This window comes from Leucoraja erinacea, unplaced genomic scaffold, assembly GCF_028641065.1.
Source record: "Leucoraja erinacea ecotype New England unplaced genomic scaffold, Leri_hhj_1 Leri_53S, whole genome shotgun sequence".
NCBI classification, from domain to species: Eukaryota; Metazoa; Chordata; class Chondrichthyes; order Rajiformes; family Rajidae; genus Leucoraja; species Leucoraja erinaceus.
The window spans coordinates 611967-628828 of NW_026576443.1; the positions used below are offsets into that span (position 1 = coordinate 611967).

The window sequence follows — 16862 nt, forward strand, 5'->3', positions numbered from 1 at the left end:
ATAACAACACCCCCCCCCCCCCCCACAACCCACCCCCCCCCCCCCACACACACAACCCCCCCCCCCCCCCCCCCCCACACACACCACCCTCCCTCCACACAACCACCACTCAAACCCCTTCAGCCCACATACACAATTCCTCTCCCACCCAACACCCTCACCCCCCCGTGGTGCAGTCAGGATCAAACCCGGGTCTCTAGCGCTGTAAGGTAGCAACTCTACCTCTGTCATATGAGGAAAGATTGAAAAGACTAGGCTTGCATTCACTGGAGTTTAGAAGGATGAGGGGGAGGGGGGAATCTTACTGGAACATATAAAATTATAAAAGGACTGGACAAGCTAGATGCAGGAAAAATGGTCCCAATGTGGGGCGAGTCCAGAACCAGGGGCCACAGTGTTAGCATAAAGGGGAGGTCATTTAAGACTGAGGTGAGAAAAAACTTTTTCACCCAGAGAGTTGTGAATTTATGGAATACCCTGCCACAGAGGGCAGTGGAGGCCAAGTCACTGGATGGATTTAAGAGAGAGTTAGATAGAGCTCTAGGGGCTAGTGGAGTCAGGGGATATGGGGAGAAGGCAGGCACGGGTTATTGATAGGGGACGGTCAGCCATGATCACAATGAATGGCTGTACTGGCTTGAAGGGCTGAATGGCCTCCTCCTGCACCTATTGTCTATGTTTCTATGTTGCCACCAGTCGCCCAAGTGCCACCACTGGTTGGGAATTAGGTTTGTGCGACGGACTGGGCTACATCTGCAGAAAAGGCTTCACATAACTTAGAAGGATGATTGCCCTGACCTTGCCAAGTATAAACCAACCAGCATGTGTGGGTAACAATGTAAAACACTGTGCCAGTGTGTTGTTTCGTTTGGGGCAAGGACAATATGGGAGTGTCTAGGACCAGAGGTCATAGCCTCAAAATAAAAGGACACACCTTTAGAAAGATCAAGAGGAATTTTTTTAGTCAGAGGGTGGGCAATCAGTGGAATTCATTGCCACAGATGGATGTGGAGGCCAAGTCAATGGATATTTTGGTTCCAGATTAGCAAGGGTGTCAAAGTAATTTGAAGAAGGGTCTCAACCCGAAACAATAGATAATAGACACAGGAGTAGGCCATTTGGCCCTTCGAGCCAGCACCGCCATTCAATGTGACCATGGCTGATCATCCACAATCAGTACCCCGTTCCTGCCTTCTCCCCATATCCCCTGAATCCGCTACTTTTAAGAGCCCTATCTGGCTCTCTCTAGAAAGCATCCAGAGAACCTGCCACCACCACCCTCTGAGGCAGAGAATTCCACAGACTCACCACTCTCTGTGAGAAAAAGTGTTTCCTCGCCTCCATTCTAAATGGCTTACTCCTTATTCTTAAACGGTGGCCCCTGGTTCTGGACTCCCCCAACATCGGGAACATGTTTCCTGCCTCTAGTGTGTCCAAGCCCTTAACAATCTTATATGTTTCAATGAGATGCCCTCTCATCCTTCTAAACTCCAGAGTGTACAAGCCCAGCTGCTCCATTCTCTCAGCATATGACAGTCCTGCCATCCCGGGAATTAACCGTGTAAACTTACACTGCACTCCCTCAATAGCAAGAATGTCCTTAGCATGAAATAGCAAGAAACATCACCTGTTCCTTCTCTCCAGAGGTGCTGTCTACCCGCTGAGTTACTCCAGCCTTTTGTGTCAATGGGGTTGAGAGGGAAAAATAGATCAGCCATGATTGAATGGCGGAGTGGACGGGACGGGCCAAACGGCCTAATTCTGCTCCTAGACCTTATGAATATGAAAAACACCAAGGCCGAGGGGAGAAAAAATTGACTTCTACTTTTGTCAAGCGATTTAAAAATACACAAACCCCCAAAATAAACTGATAATAGTTAAAAAGAAATGAAACGATACCAACACCCATCTGGCAGACTCAAAGCAATTATCTTTATGCAAATTGTGGCCAAAAGCATTCAGGCTCTCTATTACAAATTCCGTTTGATGTTCATGTTGCCACCATTCCTTTTCCATATCTAGCAGCATAACTCACGATCCCAGAATGTTTTTTGGGGTGGCTTCTCAGAGCAGTGGAACAAGGAACCAGAGAGAAGACTATTTTAGATCTGGTATTAAGTAATAACACAGGATTACCGAATGATCTCATGGCAATGGATCACCAAAGAGAGGAAGGACACAACATGCTGGAGTAACTCAGCGGGTTTAGTGTAGTTTATTTTAGTGTTATGTGTACAGGTGCACTTATGTTGCGGAAAGACAATACATGATTACAATCGAGCCATTCCGCAATGCACAGATACATGATACTGGGAATAACGTGAATAATGTGTAGGAAGGAACTGTAGATGCTGGTTTAAATCGAAGATAAATATCAGTCTGAAGAAGGGTTTCGGCCCAAAAACTTGCCTATTTCCTTCGCTCCATAGATGCTGCTGCACCCGCTGAGTTTCTCCAGCATTTTTGCCTACCTTCACTGTGATCATGGCTGATCATCAACGATCAGTACCCCATTCCTGCCTTCTCCCCATGTCCCTTGGGTTTACGGCCCCGACCACGGGTGAACAAGGAGGACTGGCTGAACTTTGTTGCCTTCCACCACAGTGACAAATGCTTTGGTGGATGTTTGTGTTAAATGTTATTGTGTATTGTGTGTTCTTTTTAAGTGTATCGCTGCTGGCAAATTCATTTCACTGCACCTTCGGGTGCATGTGATGAATAAAATTGTCTTTGACTCCGCTATCTTTACGCGCTCTATCTAACCCTCTCTTGAAAGCATTCAAGAGATGCTGCCTGCCCCGCTGAGTTACTCCAACATTTTGTGTCTATCTTTGAAAGAAAGAGAAGGCCAGAATAAAACAGGGCCGGCAGTACATGGCCTCAGTCCATAATGGCCCGTTGTTTGCTGGGGTAGATGTGATAACGACAGGGATAGGAGGATGCAAGGTAGACCTAGTGGAACGACTAGGGTGGGGGAGGGGATGGGGAAAGGCAGGCAAGAGTTACTTGAAATTAAAGAACTGTTTCTGGCCCTGTTTTGTTTTGGCCTTCTGGATCTGGATGTAGTACGCTGAAAAGCTCTAGGTAGAGCATCACTCAGCACTATATCTTTAACTCCTTTATCTTTCGGACTGAAGTAGGGTTCCAATCCAAAACGTCACCAATTCCATTTCTCCAGAGATGCTGCCTGATCTGCTGAGTTAAGCCCCTGTCCCACTTACGTGTCCTTGGCATGCTAATTACACGACCTCGTGGTCGCGTTGAGGCGTGACGGTCCCGTGATGGTTGGGCGCGATTACATGCGTCCGCACAGCCGCCTGGAGCGCGTGACGTCATTTGAAGATGGACACAAAATGCTGGAGTAACTCAGCGGGACCGACAGCATCTCTGGAGAGGAGGAATGGGTGACGTTTCGTGTCGAGACTCTTCTTCAGTCTGAAAGAAGGGTCTTGACCCGAAACGTCACCCATTGCTTCTCTCCAGAGATGCTGCCGGTCCCGCTGGGTTACTCCTGCATTTTGTGTCTATCTTTAATTATCTTGGCCCCGCTCTGGGAGTAGAAGTGGGGGCGGATCCGGACCGCAAAGGCCGTGAGCCCCAGGCCGATTTCGGCAATCGTTTGCCTGCTTCTGCTGCTGTTGAAGGTGAGACGTTGCGTCCCGCCAGGGTCTTGGGCCTGTCCCACTTTGGCCGTCAGTTACGCGACAGGCTGGTGGCGCGCGAAGATTTTGTTCGCAAGAAAAATTTCGGAGCCCCGCGCGATCTCGCGCACAACTAGATACCCCTCCGCTCTTCTCAGTGGAATAGGCCCCGCACGGCCATAAGATGCCCGTGCACCTCAACGCGACCACGAGGTCGTGTAATTTGCGTGCCAAGGACACGCAAGTGGGACTGGCCCTTTACTTCAACATTTTTGGTCTATCTTCACTCCAGCTTCTGCAGTTCCTTGTGTTTAGAACTGCAGATGCTGGTTTAAATCGAAGGTAGACACAAAATGCTGGAGCAACTCAGCGGGACAGACAGCATCTTCAGAAAGAAGGAATGGGTGACGTTTCAGGTCTGAAGAAGGGCCCATTGCCAGAATAAGGCCATGGGCAAGCTGGAGGAAACATAGAAAAAAAGGTGCAGCAGTAAGCCATTCGGCCCTTCGAGCTAGCACCAACATTCAAGATGATCATGGCTGATCATCTAAAATCAGTACCCCATATGTGCTTTTTCCCCTATATCCTTTGATTCCTGTAGCCCTAAGTGCTAAATCTAACTCTTTCTTGAAAATATCCAGTGAATTGGCCTCCACTGTCTGTCTACTGTGGCAGAGAATTCCACAGATTGACAACTCTCTGGGGAAAAAAATATTTCCTCATCTCAGTCCTAAATGGTCTACCCCTTATTCTTAAACTGTGACCCCCTAGTTCTGGACTCTCCCAACATCGGGAACATTTTTCCTGCATCTAGCCTGTCCAATCCCTTAAGAATTTTATATGTTTCTATAAGATCACATCTCATTCTTCTAAATTCCAGTGAGTCAAGTCCAGTCGACCATTCTTTCATCATATGTCAGTTCCGCCATCCCGGGAATTAACCTGGCAAAACTGCTCTGCACTCCCTCGATACCAATGGCCCATTCTTTGGAAAGTGAACCAAAATGTCACACACGTGACCGGACGTGATCACAGATTGATGCATTAAAAAATTCTTGTAAGAGATTAATCTTATTCATTATTATTTTCCTACCTACAGAACTATATTGCATGTCTGCCTCACACGTGATTAAGAATGGGTCAATAATGTCCTTCCTCAAATTAAGAGACTAAAATTGCACACAATACTCCAGATGCGGTCTCACCAGGGCCCTGTACAACAGCAGCAGTAGCGTTCTTCACTGCCTGTTGTACCTACGTGCTTACTTTCAATGACTGATGTACAAGCACACCCAAATCTCATTTCAGATAATAATCTGCCTTCCTGTTCGTGCCTCCAAAGTGGATAACCTCACATTCATTCTGCATCTGCCATACATCTGCCCACTCACCCCACCTTTCCAAGTCACCCTGCAGCCTCATAGCATCTTCCTCTCAGTTCACACTGCCACGCAGCTTTGTGTCATCTGCAAACGGGGATGTTACATTTAATTCCTTGTCTAAATCGTAAATATATATTGCAAATAACTGGGGTCCCAGCACCAAGCCTTGCGGCACCCCACTAGTCACTGCCTGCCATTCTGAAAAGGATCCGTTAATTCCCACTCTTTACTCCCTGTCTGCCTGTTAGCACACTAATCTCTTGAGTGGGACCTTGTCAAAGGCTTTTTGAAAGTCCAGATACACCACATCCACTGACTCTCCCTTATCCATTCTACAGCCCAGAGTAGGGGAATCGAGGACCAGAGGACATAGGTTCAAGGTGAAGTGGAAAAGATTTAATATGAATCCGAGGGGTATCTTTTTCACACAAAAGGTGGTGGGTGTATGGAACAAGCTGCCAAAGGAGGTAGTTGAGGCTGGGACTATCCCATTGTTTAAGAAACAGTTAGACAGGTACATGGATAGGACAGGTTGAGAGGGATATGGACCAAGTGCAGGCAAGTGGGACTAATGTAGCTGGGACATTGTTGGCAAGTTGGGCCGAAGGGCCTGTTTCCACACTGTATCACTCTATGACTTGTTACATCCTCAAAAAATTCCAGAAGATTACTCACGCATAATTTCCCCTTCATAAATCCATGCTGAATTTGACCGATCCTGTCACTGCTTTCCAAATGCGTTGCTACAACATCTTTAACAATCAACTCAAGAATCTTCCCCACTACCGATGCAAGGCTAACTGGTCTATAATTCCCTGTTTTCTCTCTCCCTCCTTTCTTAAAAAGTGGAGTTACACTGGCTACCCTCCAATCCACAGGTACTGATCCACATCCTGTTCCGCTTGGGTAGATAACCCAACAGTAGGAACATTAAACGTCCTAATTTTAAGTATCACTCCCTCCCCAACCCTGGTGTGCACCAATTTCTTCCCTTCATCCCCTCTGCTTTCACCTATATCCCTCTCCCTTGCATTACATTTCGTTCCTCCTCTTCTTCTATGACACTCTTCTCTTCTTCACTTCCGACATTTGTCCACCTATAGTCTTACATCGGGGAAACAGGCCCTTCGGCCCAACTTGCCCATGCCGACCAACAAATCCCTTCCACACTATACACACCTGCCTGCATTTAGCCCATATCCTTCTAAACCTGCCCTATCCATGTATTTGTCTACATGTCTATTAAACGTTGCGATAGTACCTGGCTCAACTACCTCCCCCGGCAGCTCGTACCAGGCACCCACCACTCTTTGAGAGAAAAAGTTACCTCTCGGGTTCCTATTAAATCTTTCCCCCTCGCCTTAACAAATTATCTGCAAACCATGGCAATTTGCAAATCAGAACACCCTCACCTCTTTTCCAGGTTTCCTTCCACCAGGTATGAGCCGTATGAAGATGGGTTCCAATCCAAAATGTCGTCTGACCTGCTGTATATAAACTACATTCGCCCCCCCGCAGGAATTATACATCAGGAGGTGCAAATCCAGAGCCAACAAGGATCATGGGGGACCCCTTCCACCCCAGCAACAGACTGTTCCAGCTACTACGGTCAGGCAAACGCCTCCGTTGCCATGCTGTGAGAACGGAGAGGATGAGAAAGAGTCTCTTCCCAGAGGCCATTCGGACTGTAAACTCCTATCTCACCAGGGACTAACTTTACTGAACCAATTCCTGTTGTGTGGTGTCTTTTTAAATTGCTGTTTCTTCTTTTTTTCTTCTCCCACAAATATGTAATTACTGATTCTGTTCCATTCTGTTTTGTCGGTTTTTTGCACAAAGTCCGCGAGCATTGCCGCTTTTCATTTCACTGCACATCTCGTATGTGTACGTGACGAATAAAATGGGCTTGACTTGTTACTGCAACATGTTGTTTTGCATTCAGAAACTCCATTGGTTTGGTATCCTGCTCACCAGGTCATGTCTGCCATCCCCTCCAAGCTTTTTACACCGATCAGGCACCCATTTCACATCTTTTTACATTGACCAAACTCCCTTGAGGTTCACTGAGAAGTACTAATAGTATGCCAAAATGCTGGAGAAACTCAGTGGGTGCAGCAGCATCTATGGAGCGAAGGAAATAGGCAACGTTTCGGGCCGAAACCCTTCAGGGTTTCTGCCCGAAACGTTGCCTATTTCCTCCGCTCCATAGATTTCCTTTGCTCCATAGATGCTGCTATCACCCGCTGAGTTTCTCCAGCATTTTTGTGTACCTTCGATTTTCCAGCATCTGCAGTTCCTTCTTAAATACTAATAGTTTGCAGCATCTAAATTAAAAAAAAAAATTAAACAGATTGGGGTATTTATCTCAATATTATCCTCGGGCCGTAAAACTTGCTAATCCAGATCCAAAGTGTTGAAGGTACTGGGTTATGAGAGTTTAGTTTTTGTTTGTTAGCCTGAAGGGTCTCAACCTCACATAAATGTGAGGTTATCCATTATAAATGTGAGGTTATCCATTTTGGTGGCAAAAACGGGAAAGCAGACTATTATCTAAATGGTGGCCGATTGGGAAAGGGGGAGATGCAGCGAGACCTGGGTGTCATGGTACACCAGTCATTGAAGGTAGGCATGCAGGTGCAGCAGGCAGTAAAGAAAGCGAATGGTATGTTGGCTTTCATAGCAAGAGGATTTGAGTATAGGAGCAGGGAGGTTCTACTGCAGTTGTACAGGGTCTTGGTGAGACCACACCTGGAGTATTGCGTGCAGTTTTGGTCTCCAAATCTGAGGAAGGACATTATCGCCATAGAGGGAGTGCAGAGAAGGTTCACCAGACTGATTCCTGGGATGTCAGGACTGTCGTATGAAGAAAGACTGGATAGACTTGGTTTATACTCTCTAGAATTTAGGAGATTGAGAGGGGATCTTATAGAAACTTACAAAATTCTTAAGGGGTTGGACAGGCTAGATGCAGGAAGATTGTTCCCGATGTTGGGGAAGTCCAGGACAAGGGGTCACAGCTTAAGGATAAGGGGGAAATCCTTTAAAACCGAGATGAGGAGAACTTTTTTCACACAGAGAGTGGTGAATCTCTGGAACTCTCTGTCACAGAGGGTAGTTGAGGTCAGTTCATTGGCTATATTTAAGAGGGAGTTAGATGTGGCCCTTGTGGCTAAGGGGATCAGGGGGTATGGAGAGAAGGCAGGTACGGGATACTGAGTGAGATGATCAGCCATGATCATATTGAATGGCGGTGCAGGCTCGAAGGGCCGAATGGCCTACTCCTGCACCTAATTTCTATGTTTCTATGTAACCCGAAACGTCTCCAGAGATGCAGCCTCACCCACCGAGTTACTCCAGCATTTTGAGTCTACCTTCGATTTAAACCAGCTTCTGCAGTTCTTTCTTACCAATTCTCATGTGTACCAAGGTACAGTTAAAAACAATGTTACATTTGGCACGCTATCCAATCTGATTAACTGTACCATACATAAATATAATCAAGTCAAACTCAAGTATAATAGTTGCGGCTCAGGTCCCTATTAAACCTTTCATCTCACCCCAAACCTGATCCAGTAGAGTGAAATCTGGGACTCGATGCAACACAAGGTATACTGGTATTGAAGCTGTTAGGAAGGCTAATAGAATGCTGACCTCTATTACAAGGGTATAGAGTACATAAGTAGTAAAGTAGATTAAGGGGGTGACGTGTGAAGGAACAGTTGAGCAGGTCAGATGGATACACAGTGCAATATGGCAAAACGACGGGTGGTTCTATTGAAACAAGGTTTAAAAATATGCATTGACATGGCTTTGGCAAGAGTTTGGTGAATCACTGGATTTTCTCCACTCTGGAGGGAGGTGGAGGATAAATCATCGGTTGTATGTTAATTAAATGGTAACAGACAATAGGTGCAGTAGGTCATTCGGCCCTTCGAGCCAGCACCGCCATTCACTGTGATCATGGTTGATTATCCACTCAGTGCCACGTTCCTGCTTTCTCCCCAGACTCCGCAATGTTTAAGAGCTCTATCCAACTCTCTCTTGAAAGCATCCAGATAATTGGTCTCCACTGCCTTGAGGCAGAGAATTCCACAGATTCACAACCCTCCGAGTGAAAACGCTTTTCCTCATCTCAGTTCTAAATGGCTTAACTCTTATTCTTAAACTGTGGCCCCTGGTTCTGGACTCCCCCAAGATCGGGAACATGTTTCCTGCGTCTAGCGTGTCCAAACCTTTAATAATCTTATGTTTCAATAAGATTCCCTCTCATCCTTCCAAATTCCAGAGTTTACAAGCCCAGCCGCTCCATTCTATCAACATATGACAGTCCAGCCACCCTGAGAATTACCCTTGTGAACCTACACTGCACTGGAATCTAGATGCGCTGGGATGCATCCTCAGTGATGTGACCTGGGGTCATTCGGTGTTTCGGGTCTCACATACTCGCCCAGGTGACCCAGCCGGGGTTGATCAAGCCCCGACTTGCGTCCCAGCAGCAACCGCCCACGGATCAGCCATCTTAATTCAAAGCCACCTAGTGGATTTCTCTGCGGCCTCGCTTGCGGATTGAATGTCCCCCTTCTTTGCCAGCCCCGTAATGCCCAACTGGTTGAAGAATTTGCAGAGTGAGCATCCTACAAAGCCTCTACAGCCCATCTCTATGGGTTCATAAGGTGTCTTCCAGCCTCTGTCCAGGCACATATCCACCAGTTCCGGGTATTTTGCGCGTTTCCTCTCGTTAGCCAATACGCTCTTCCCAGGTCACTGCCAGCTCCAGAATAATCAGCTGTTTTGTCACTTCGGAGGTGATGATGTCTGGCCGGAGTGATGTTGCTGTGGAAATCTCAGCTGTTTGCCCAGATCGACGTAAACTATTTTAATTCAGACTGTCTTGCACTAAACGTTATACCCTTTATCCTGTATCTGTACACCGTGGACAAGCTCGATTGTAATCGTGTGTAAAGCTTTTGCTGACTGGATAGCATGTAACAAAAACAGCTTTTCACTGTACCTTTGTACACGTGGCAATAATGAACTGAACTACAAGCCGAAGCCTGCAGCAGATCAACAATGATCTGTACTTTCTGTCTGAAGGGCCCCGACCCAAAACGTCACCCATCCTTTTTCTCAGGGGTGATGCCCAACCCGCTGAGTTACTTCAACACTTTGTGTCTATCTTCAACAATGATGATACAGAATAAAGTCAGGATACATAGAAACATAGAAAATAGGTGCAGGAGTGAGCCATTCGGCCCTTTGAGCCTGCACCCCCATTCATGGCTGATCATCCGACTCAGTATCCTGTACCTGCCTTCTCTCCATACCCCCTGATCCCTTTAGCCACAAGGGCCACATCTAACTCCCTCTTAAATATAGCCAATGAACTGGCCTCAACTCCCTTCTGTGGCAGAGAATTCCAGATTCACCACTCTCTGTGTGAAAAATGGTTTTCTCATCTCGGTCCTAAAAGATTTCCCCCTTATCCTTAAACTGTGACCCCTTGTTCTGGACTTCCCCAACATCCGGATACAATAGACAATAGGTGCAGGAGCAGGCCATTTGGCCCTTCGAGCCAGCACCGCCATTCAATGGGATCATGGCTGATCATCCCAAATCAGTACCCCGTTCCTGCCTTCTCTCCATAATCTCCTGATTCCGCTATTTTTAAGAGCCCTATCTAGCTCTCTCTTGAAAGCATCCAGATAACCTGCCTCCACCACCCTCTGAGGCAGAGAATTCCAGACTCATCACTCTCTGTGAGAAAAACTGTTTCCTCGTCTCCGTTCTAAATGGCTTATTCCTTATTCTTAATTGGCATACTGGGGGCCGTTCAGGAAGGATGTCTTGATGGGGTTTGTACATTCTCCCTGTGACCGCGTGGGTTTTCTCCGGGTGCTCCGGTTTTCTCCCACATTCCAAAGACGTGCAGGTTAATCGGCTTCAGTTAAAATGGTCCCAGTGTGTAGGATTGAACTAGTGTACGGGTGATCGCTGGTCGGCGTGGAGTTAAAATGGGCCTGTTTCCAGGCCCAGTATCTCAGTGTGTAGGATTGAACTGCAGTGTACTGGCAATAGTCATAATCAGAGAATGATTAGCTGGTCGGCGTGGAATTCTCGGGAAACAGGCCATAGGCCCTACAAGATGGGCCTGTTTTTTTCCCCAGGCAGTATCCCTCCATTCCCTTCTCATCCATATGAAGTCACATTTATTTTTAAATGATACCAATGAACCTGCCTCCACTCGGACACATTCCAACCGTGCAGTTGGCCTGCTGCACCTTTCCAGCAATCGTCATGTCATAATCAGGGAAAAGCGTAATCATTGTCCATCCCTCTCATCAGCTGCACTCCAGAATTGAGACCTAACTTACAAGTAACTTAGTTGTTACCTAGTAAATCTCCTCTGTACTCTCTCGTCAGACTTCAACATTTAACAGAAGAACTGATTAGGAAGTTGCATTTGGCTGCGGCTCGAAGGGCTTAAAACCTACTCCTGCACCTAATTTCTATGTTTCTAATGGGAATGTCTAGGACCAGAGGCCATAGCTTTAGTAAAATGTTTCTATGACATCCTTCCTATAATTTAACAGAAGAAATTAGGAAGTTGCATTCATCAAAAATGCACAACGAGCAACAGAAATATGGTCAGAGTTGCACCGTGGCGCAATGGTAGAGTTGCTGCCTCAGAGCGCCGGAGATGTGGTGGGAGATTGCAACCTTCACATGGTCCGCCCTGTTTCAACCCAAATCAACCTGGCGTGCACATCAAATAGAACATGTTGTCGTACAACTTTAGGCTGTGCACGCCATACGCAAGAAGAAGAAGCGCCGAAGACCCAGGTTCAATCTTGACCACGGGTGCTGTCTGTACGGAGTTTGTACGTTCTCCCCGTGACCGCGAGGGTTTTCTCCAGGTTTGGTTTCCACCCACACTTCAAAGACGTGCAGGTTTGTAGGTCATTTGGCTTTGTATACATGTAAATTGTCCCTAGAGTGTGTAGGATAGTGTTAATGTGTGGGGATCGCTGGGCCAGAGAGCCGGTTTCCCTGCTGCATCTCTAAAACTAAACTAAACCAGCAGTAAATATTGATGACAGTGACTGAGCAATAAATGTAGGTGCAGGGCGACCTAACTCTTCTCGAGCTTCCTTAATTCCATCTGAGAAGGCAGATGATTAAAACGGCACATCGAGAAGGATAGCTACAAAGCACACAAACAGATGGCACTGGAAAATATGGCACAAAGTTTCACAGACAACCGGGAGAGCTTCTGTCTCACAGCTCCAGTGACCCGGGTTCAATCCCAACCTCTGGTGCTGTCTGTGAGGAGTTTGCACATTCACCCTGTGACAGCGTGGGTTTCCTCCTGGTGCTCCGGTCACCAAATTGCCCCAAATGTGCAGTGAATGCATAAAACAGTGGAATAATATAGAACGGGTGATCGATGGTCATTGTGGATTGAAAGGGCCTGTTTCCATGCTGTATCTCTAAAAACAAAACTAAAAAAAAGTTAAATCCACTCCAGAAGTCCAGTCAAAGACTACACATGATTACAATCAAGCCGTCCACAGTGTATGGATAAAGGATAACGGTGTGGGTCTATGCATAATTGCCGCTGTAAATTGCCCATAATGTACGGGGAGTGAACAAAAACGTTTCAATGTTGTATCTTTAAACTAAACACGGCTTCAATACTTCAACACTGCTCCTGTACTCAGCGAATAGAAGTTTTGGGCTGCTCACAGAACGAAGACGCCTGTTTAACGTGTACTTGATGTTACACTCCAAGAAGCACACAGTCCTTCACAAATCAATCAACTAATTCCAATGATAAGGGAACCAAGACGATTGGAGCTGATAGATCTGTTGCAGCCTTCATCCGCCTTCACAGCCGTTGAGTTCAAGATAACTTTGTCCGCCTGGTCCGCCGTTGAGGTCTTGCGGGTTGGATCGTTCTTAGTGTGGACTCTCATCCTCGACCTTACCGCCATGGGTGGCCCTACCAGAAGCTGGTGCTTCCGACAGCATCGCTCTCGAAGTCATGGAGATACGCAAGCCTCTTCACCACGACAAGGTAAACAATCCAAAGAGGCTTATCGAATAGTGAAATGCCAGGATAGACTGGATAGAAACATAGAAAATAGGTGCAGGTGTAGGCCATTCGGCCCTTCGAGCCTGCACCGCCATTCAATATGATCATGGCTGATCATCCAACTCAGTATCCTGTACCTGCCTTCTCTCCATACCCCCTGATCCATTTAGCCACAAGGGCCACATCTAACTCCCTCTTAAATATAGCCAATGAACTGGCCTCAACCACTTTCTGTGGCAGAGAATTCCAGATTCACCACTCAGTGTGAAAAAAAAAATTCTCATCTCGGTCCTAAAATAAATCCCCCTTATCCTTAAACTGTGACCCCTTGTTCTGGACTTCCCCAACATCGGGAACAATCTTCCTGCATCTAGCCTGTCCAACCCCTTAAGAATTTTGTACGTTTCTATAAGATCCCCCCTCAATCTTCTAAATTCTAGCGAGTACAAGCCGAGACTATCCAGTCTTTCTTCATATGAAAGTCCTGCCATCCCAGGAATCATTCTGGTGAATCTTCTCTGTACTCCCTCTATGGCAAGAATGTCTATGGCAAGGATGTGGAAAGGATATTTCCATTAATCGTGGTGAGACCACACCTGGAGTATTGCGTACAGTTTTGGTCTCCAAATCTGAGGAAGTACATTATTGCCATAGAGGGAGTGCAGAGAAGGTTCACCAGACTGATTCCTGGGATGTCAGGACTGTCTTATGAAGAAAGACTGGATAGACTTGGTTTGTACTCGCTAGAATTTAGGAGATTGAGAGGGGATCTTATAGAAACTTACAAAATTCTTAAGGGTTTGGACAGGCTAGATGCAGGAAGATTGTTCCCGATGTTGGAGAGGTCCAGGACAAGGGGTCACAGCTTAAGGATAAGGGGGAAATCCTTTAAAACCGAGATGAGAAAAACTTTTTCACACAGAGAGTGGTGAATCTCTGGAACTCTCTGCCACAGAGGGTAGTTGAGGCCAGTTCATTGGCTATTTTTAAGAGGGAGTTAGATGTGGCCCTTGTGGCTAAAGGGATCAGAGGGTATGGAGAGAAGGCAGGTACGGGATACCGAGTTGGATGATCAGCCATGATCATATTGAATGGCGGTGCAGGCTCAAAGGGCCGAATGGCCTACTCCTGCACCTAATTTCTATGTTTCTAATGGGAATGTCTAGGACCAGAGGCCATAGCTTTAGAAAAAAAGGATGTACATTTAGAAAGTTGAGGAGTAATTTCTTTAGAGCAAGGGTTCCCAGCGCGAGGTAAATTTACAGCCAGGGGCTAGATTTGTTGATTCTGGATTTGTACATATTTTTTCTCATTGACTGACTGTGTTTGGTTCTGATATACCGGTATCTGTTCATCATTAGTTGTTCACAAATAAGTGAAATAACATTATTATGTGCTATTAAAGTTGCCTGGGGTAAACAGGACGAAAAAAGTTGGGAACCCCTGCTTTAGCATGTGGTGAATCGATGGAATTCGTCGCCGCAGACGGCTGTGGAGGCCAAGTTAATGCTTATTTTTAATGGGGAGATGGCAGGATAGATCCGCCATGATTGAATGGTGGAGTAGACTTGATGGGCCAAATGGCCTAATTTTGCTCCTATAACTTATGAAGCAGATGTTGATTAAATTAAGTACTGTGGTCGAGGTCAACAAAGTTCTCGTTAAGACTGCTAGCACTTTGGGAGCTTGCGATTGGTCATACTGCTAGCAAAATGTTCTGTATATGTGGGCAAAACACATCTCTCAGGGCCCTTGAGGTGGAGGCATTGTATTGAATTGTTGCAACCATTAAACAATCATGCTATTAAAGACGAAGTGCAAGAACTTCTCATGTGGGCCTCTGGCTGACATGATTCCTACTGCTCAGCCTGAAGAAGGGTCGCGACCTGAAATGCCACCCATTATTGTTCTCCACAGATGCTGCCTGGTCCGTGAAGTTACTCCAGCATTTTGTGTTCACCCAGAGAATCATTTAGCAGACAACCATCAAGCAAAAATCACCACTGCCTCCAAATATTCTTCAGCCAGAATGAAATAAAATATATATAATTACCTTCGGATAAAGTTGTCAGGGAGGGCACTGCTGACTAAAAACACGTGAATCCCAATAAATATCCTGATGAGCATTAAGCAGATGCCGAATGGAGCATATAACAACAGGAGGGTCAGGATTAAACCATCCGTAGGTAACCTGCAAATTGAAAAGAAACAGATGGCTATGAAGTTTCTGCAAGCTTTGCAAGGAACATAGAACAGTACAGTATAGGGACTGACTGACCCTTCAGCTCAATGTGTCTTTGCCGACCATGTACATCTGTACAACTGTACATCTACCTGCAGGCGGTCTACAAACCGTAATTCACTGCATATCTAAGTGTCTCAGAGATGATGCCCAACCTGCTGAGTTGCTTAGTTTAGATTAGAGATACAGCGTGGAACCCACCGAGTCCGTGCCGACCAGCGACCCGGACCTGGTATCCTACACACCAGGGTGTGGATTGTCACCTTTTCGTGGTGGAGAAGCTTGTGTGGTCCTGAGATCCTGAGAGCGATGCCGTCTGGAGCTATAGAAACATAGAAAATAGGTGCAGGAAGGGGCCATTCGGCCCTTCGAGCCAGCACCGCCATTCATTGTGATCATGGCTGATCGTCCCCTATCAATAACCCGTGCCTGCCTTCTCCCCATATCCCTTGACTCCACTAGCCCCTAGAGCTCTATCAAACACTCTCTTAAATCCATCCAGTGACTTGGCCTCCACTGCCCTTTGTGGCAGGGAATTCCATAAATTCACAACTCTCTGGGTGAAAACATTTTTTTCTCACCTCTTAAATGACCTCCCCTTTATTCTAAGACTGTGGCCCCTGGTTCTGGACTCGCCCAACATTGGGAACATTTTTCCTGCATCAAGCTTGTCCAGTCCTTTTATAATTTTATATGTTTCTATAAGATCCCCCTCATTCTTCTAAACTCCAGTGAATACAAGCCTAGTCTTTTCAATCTTTCCTCATATGACAGTCCCGCCATCCCAGGGATCAATCTCGTGAACCTACGCTGCACTGCCTCAATCACAAGGATGTCCTTCCTCAAATTAGGAGACCAAAACTGTACACAATCCTCCAGATGTGGTCTCACCAGAGCCCTATACAACTGTTCCTGGCGGTAAGGTCGAGGGGGAGGACTCTGACAAAGAGCAATCCAACCAAGATCTCAACGGTGGAACAGGCGGAGGACGATGGCTGTCTTTAGTGGAGCGTCACAACGGCTGGGAAGGCGGATGAAGGCTGCAGCAGAAAAGGGTCTCCGGTCGTCTTGGACTCCATGCCACTGGATCCTGACCCAGATCTGTCAAGGACTGTGGGGTGGTTGTCTGTGCACCAGTCTGCCCACGTTAAACAAAGTCACGCACTGGCGTCCTCCATATAGGGAATAGCACCCTGGAGACACCCATGGTCAGCCATGACCGATGGTGGCCCAAGAACACACCAGGGACAATTTACAATCTTTACTGAAGCCAATGAACCTCCAAACCTGTACGTCTTTGGAGTGCGGGGGCAAACCAGAGTTTCTGGGTAAAACCCCAAAACTCCGTACAGACAGCACCCGCAGTCAGGATCAAACTCAGCTCTCAGGCAGCAACTCAACCGCTGGGTCACTGTGCCGCCCTAACCACACGAGCTTCCACCGCCACCACCCATGGAAGTAATTCTTGATCAATACTGGTGTCAGGGGTTATGGGAAAAGGAATG

At 46.6% G+C, this 16862-nt stretch overlaps 1 protein-coding gene across 2 annotated transcripts in view; it reads right to left on the bottom strand.

Annotated features, from left to right (window-relative positions):
• The window catches only part of aup1 (AUP1 lipid droplet regulating VLDL assembly factor), a 63655-nt gene that overhangs the window by 42510 nt on the left and 4283 nt on the right, over positions 1–16862 (bottom strand). For both annotated transcript variants that reach the window (XM_055630819.1, XM_055630818.1), the window contains exon 2: positions 15169–15306. In XM_055630819.1, the coding sequence (XP_055486794.1) occupies positions 15169–15306 (138 nt within the window). The remainder of the gene's footprint in view (positions 1–15168; positions 15307–16862) is intronic.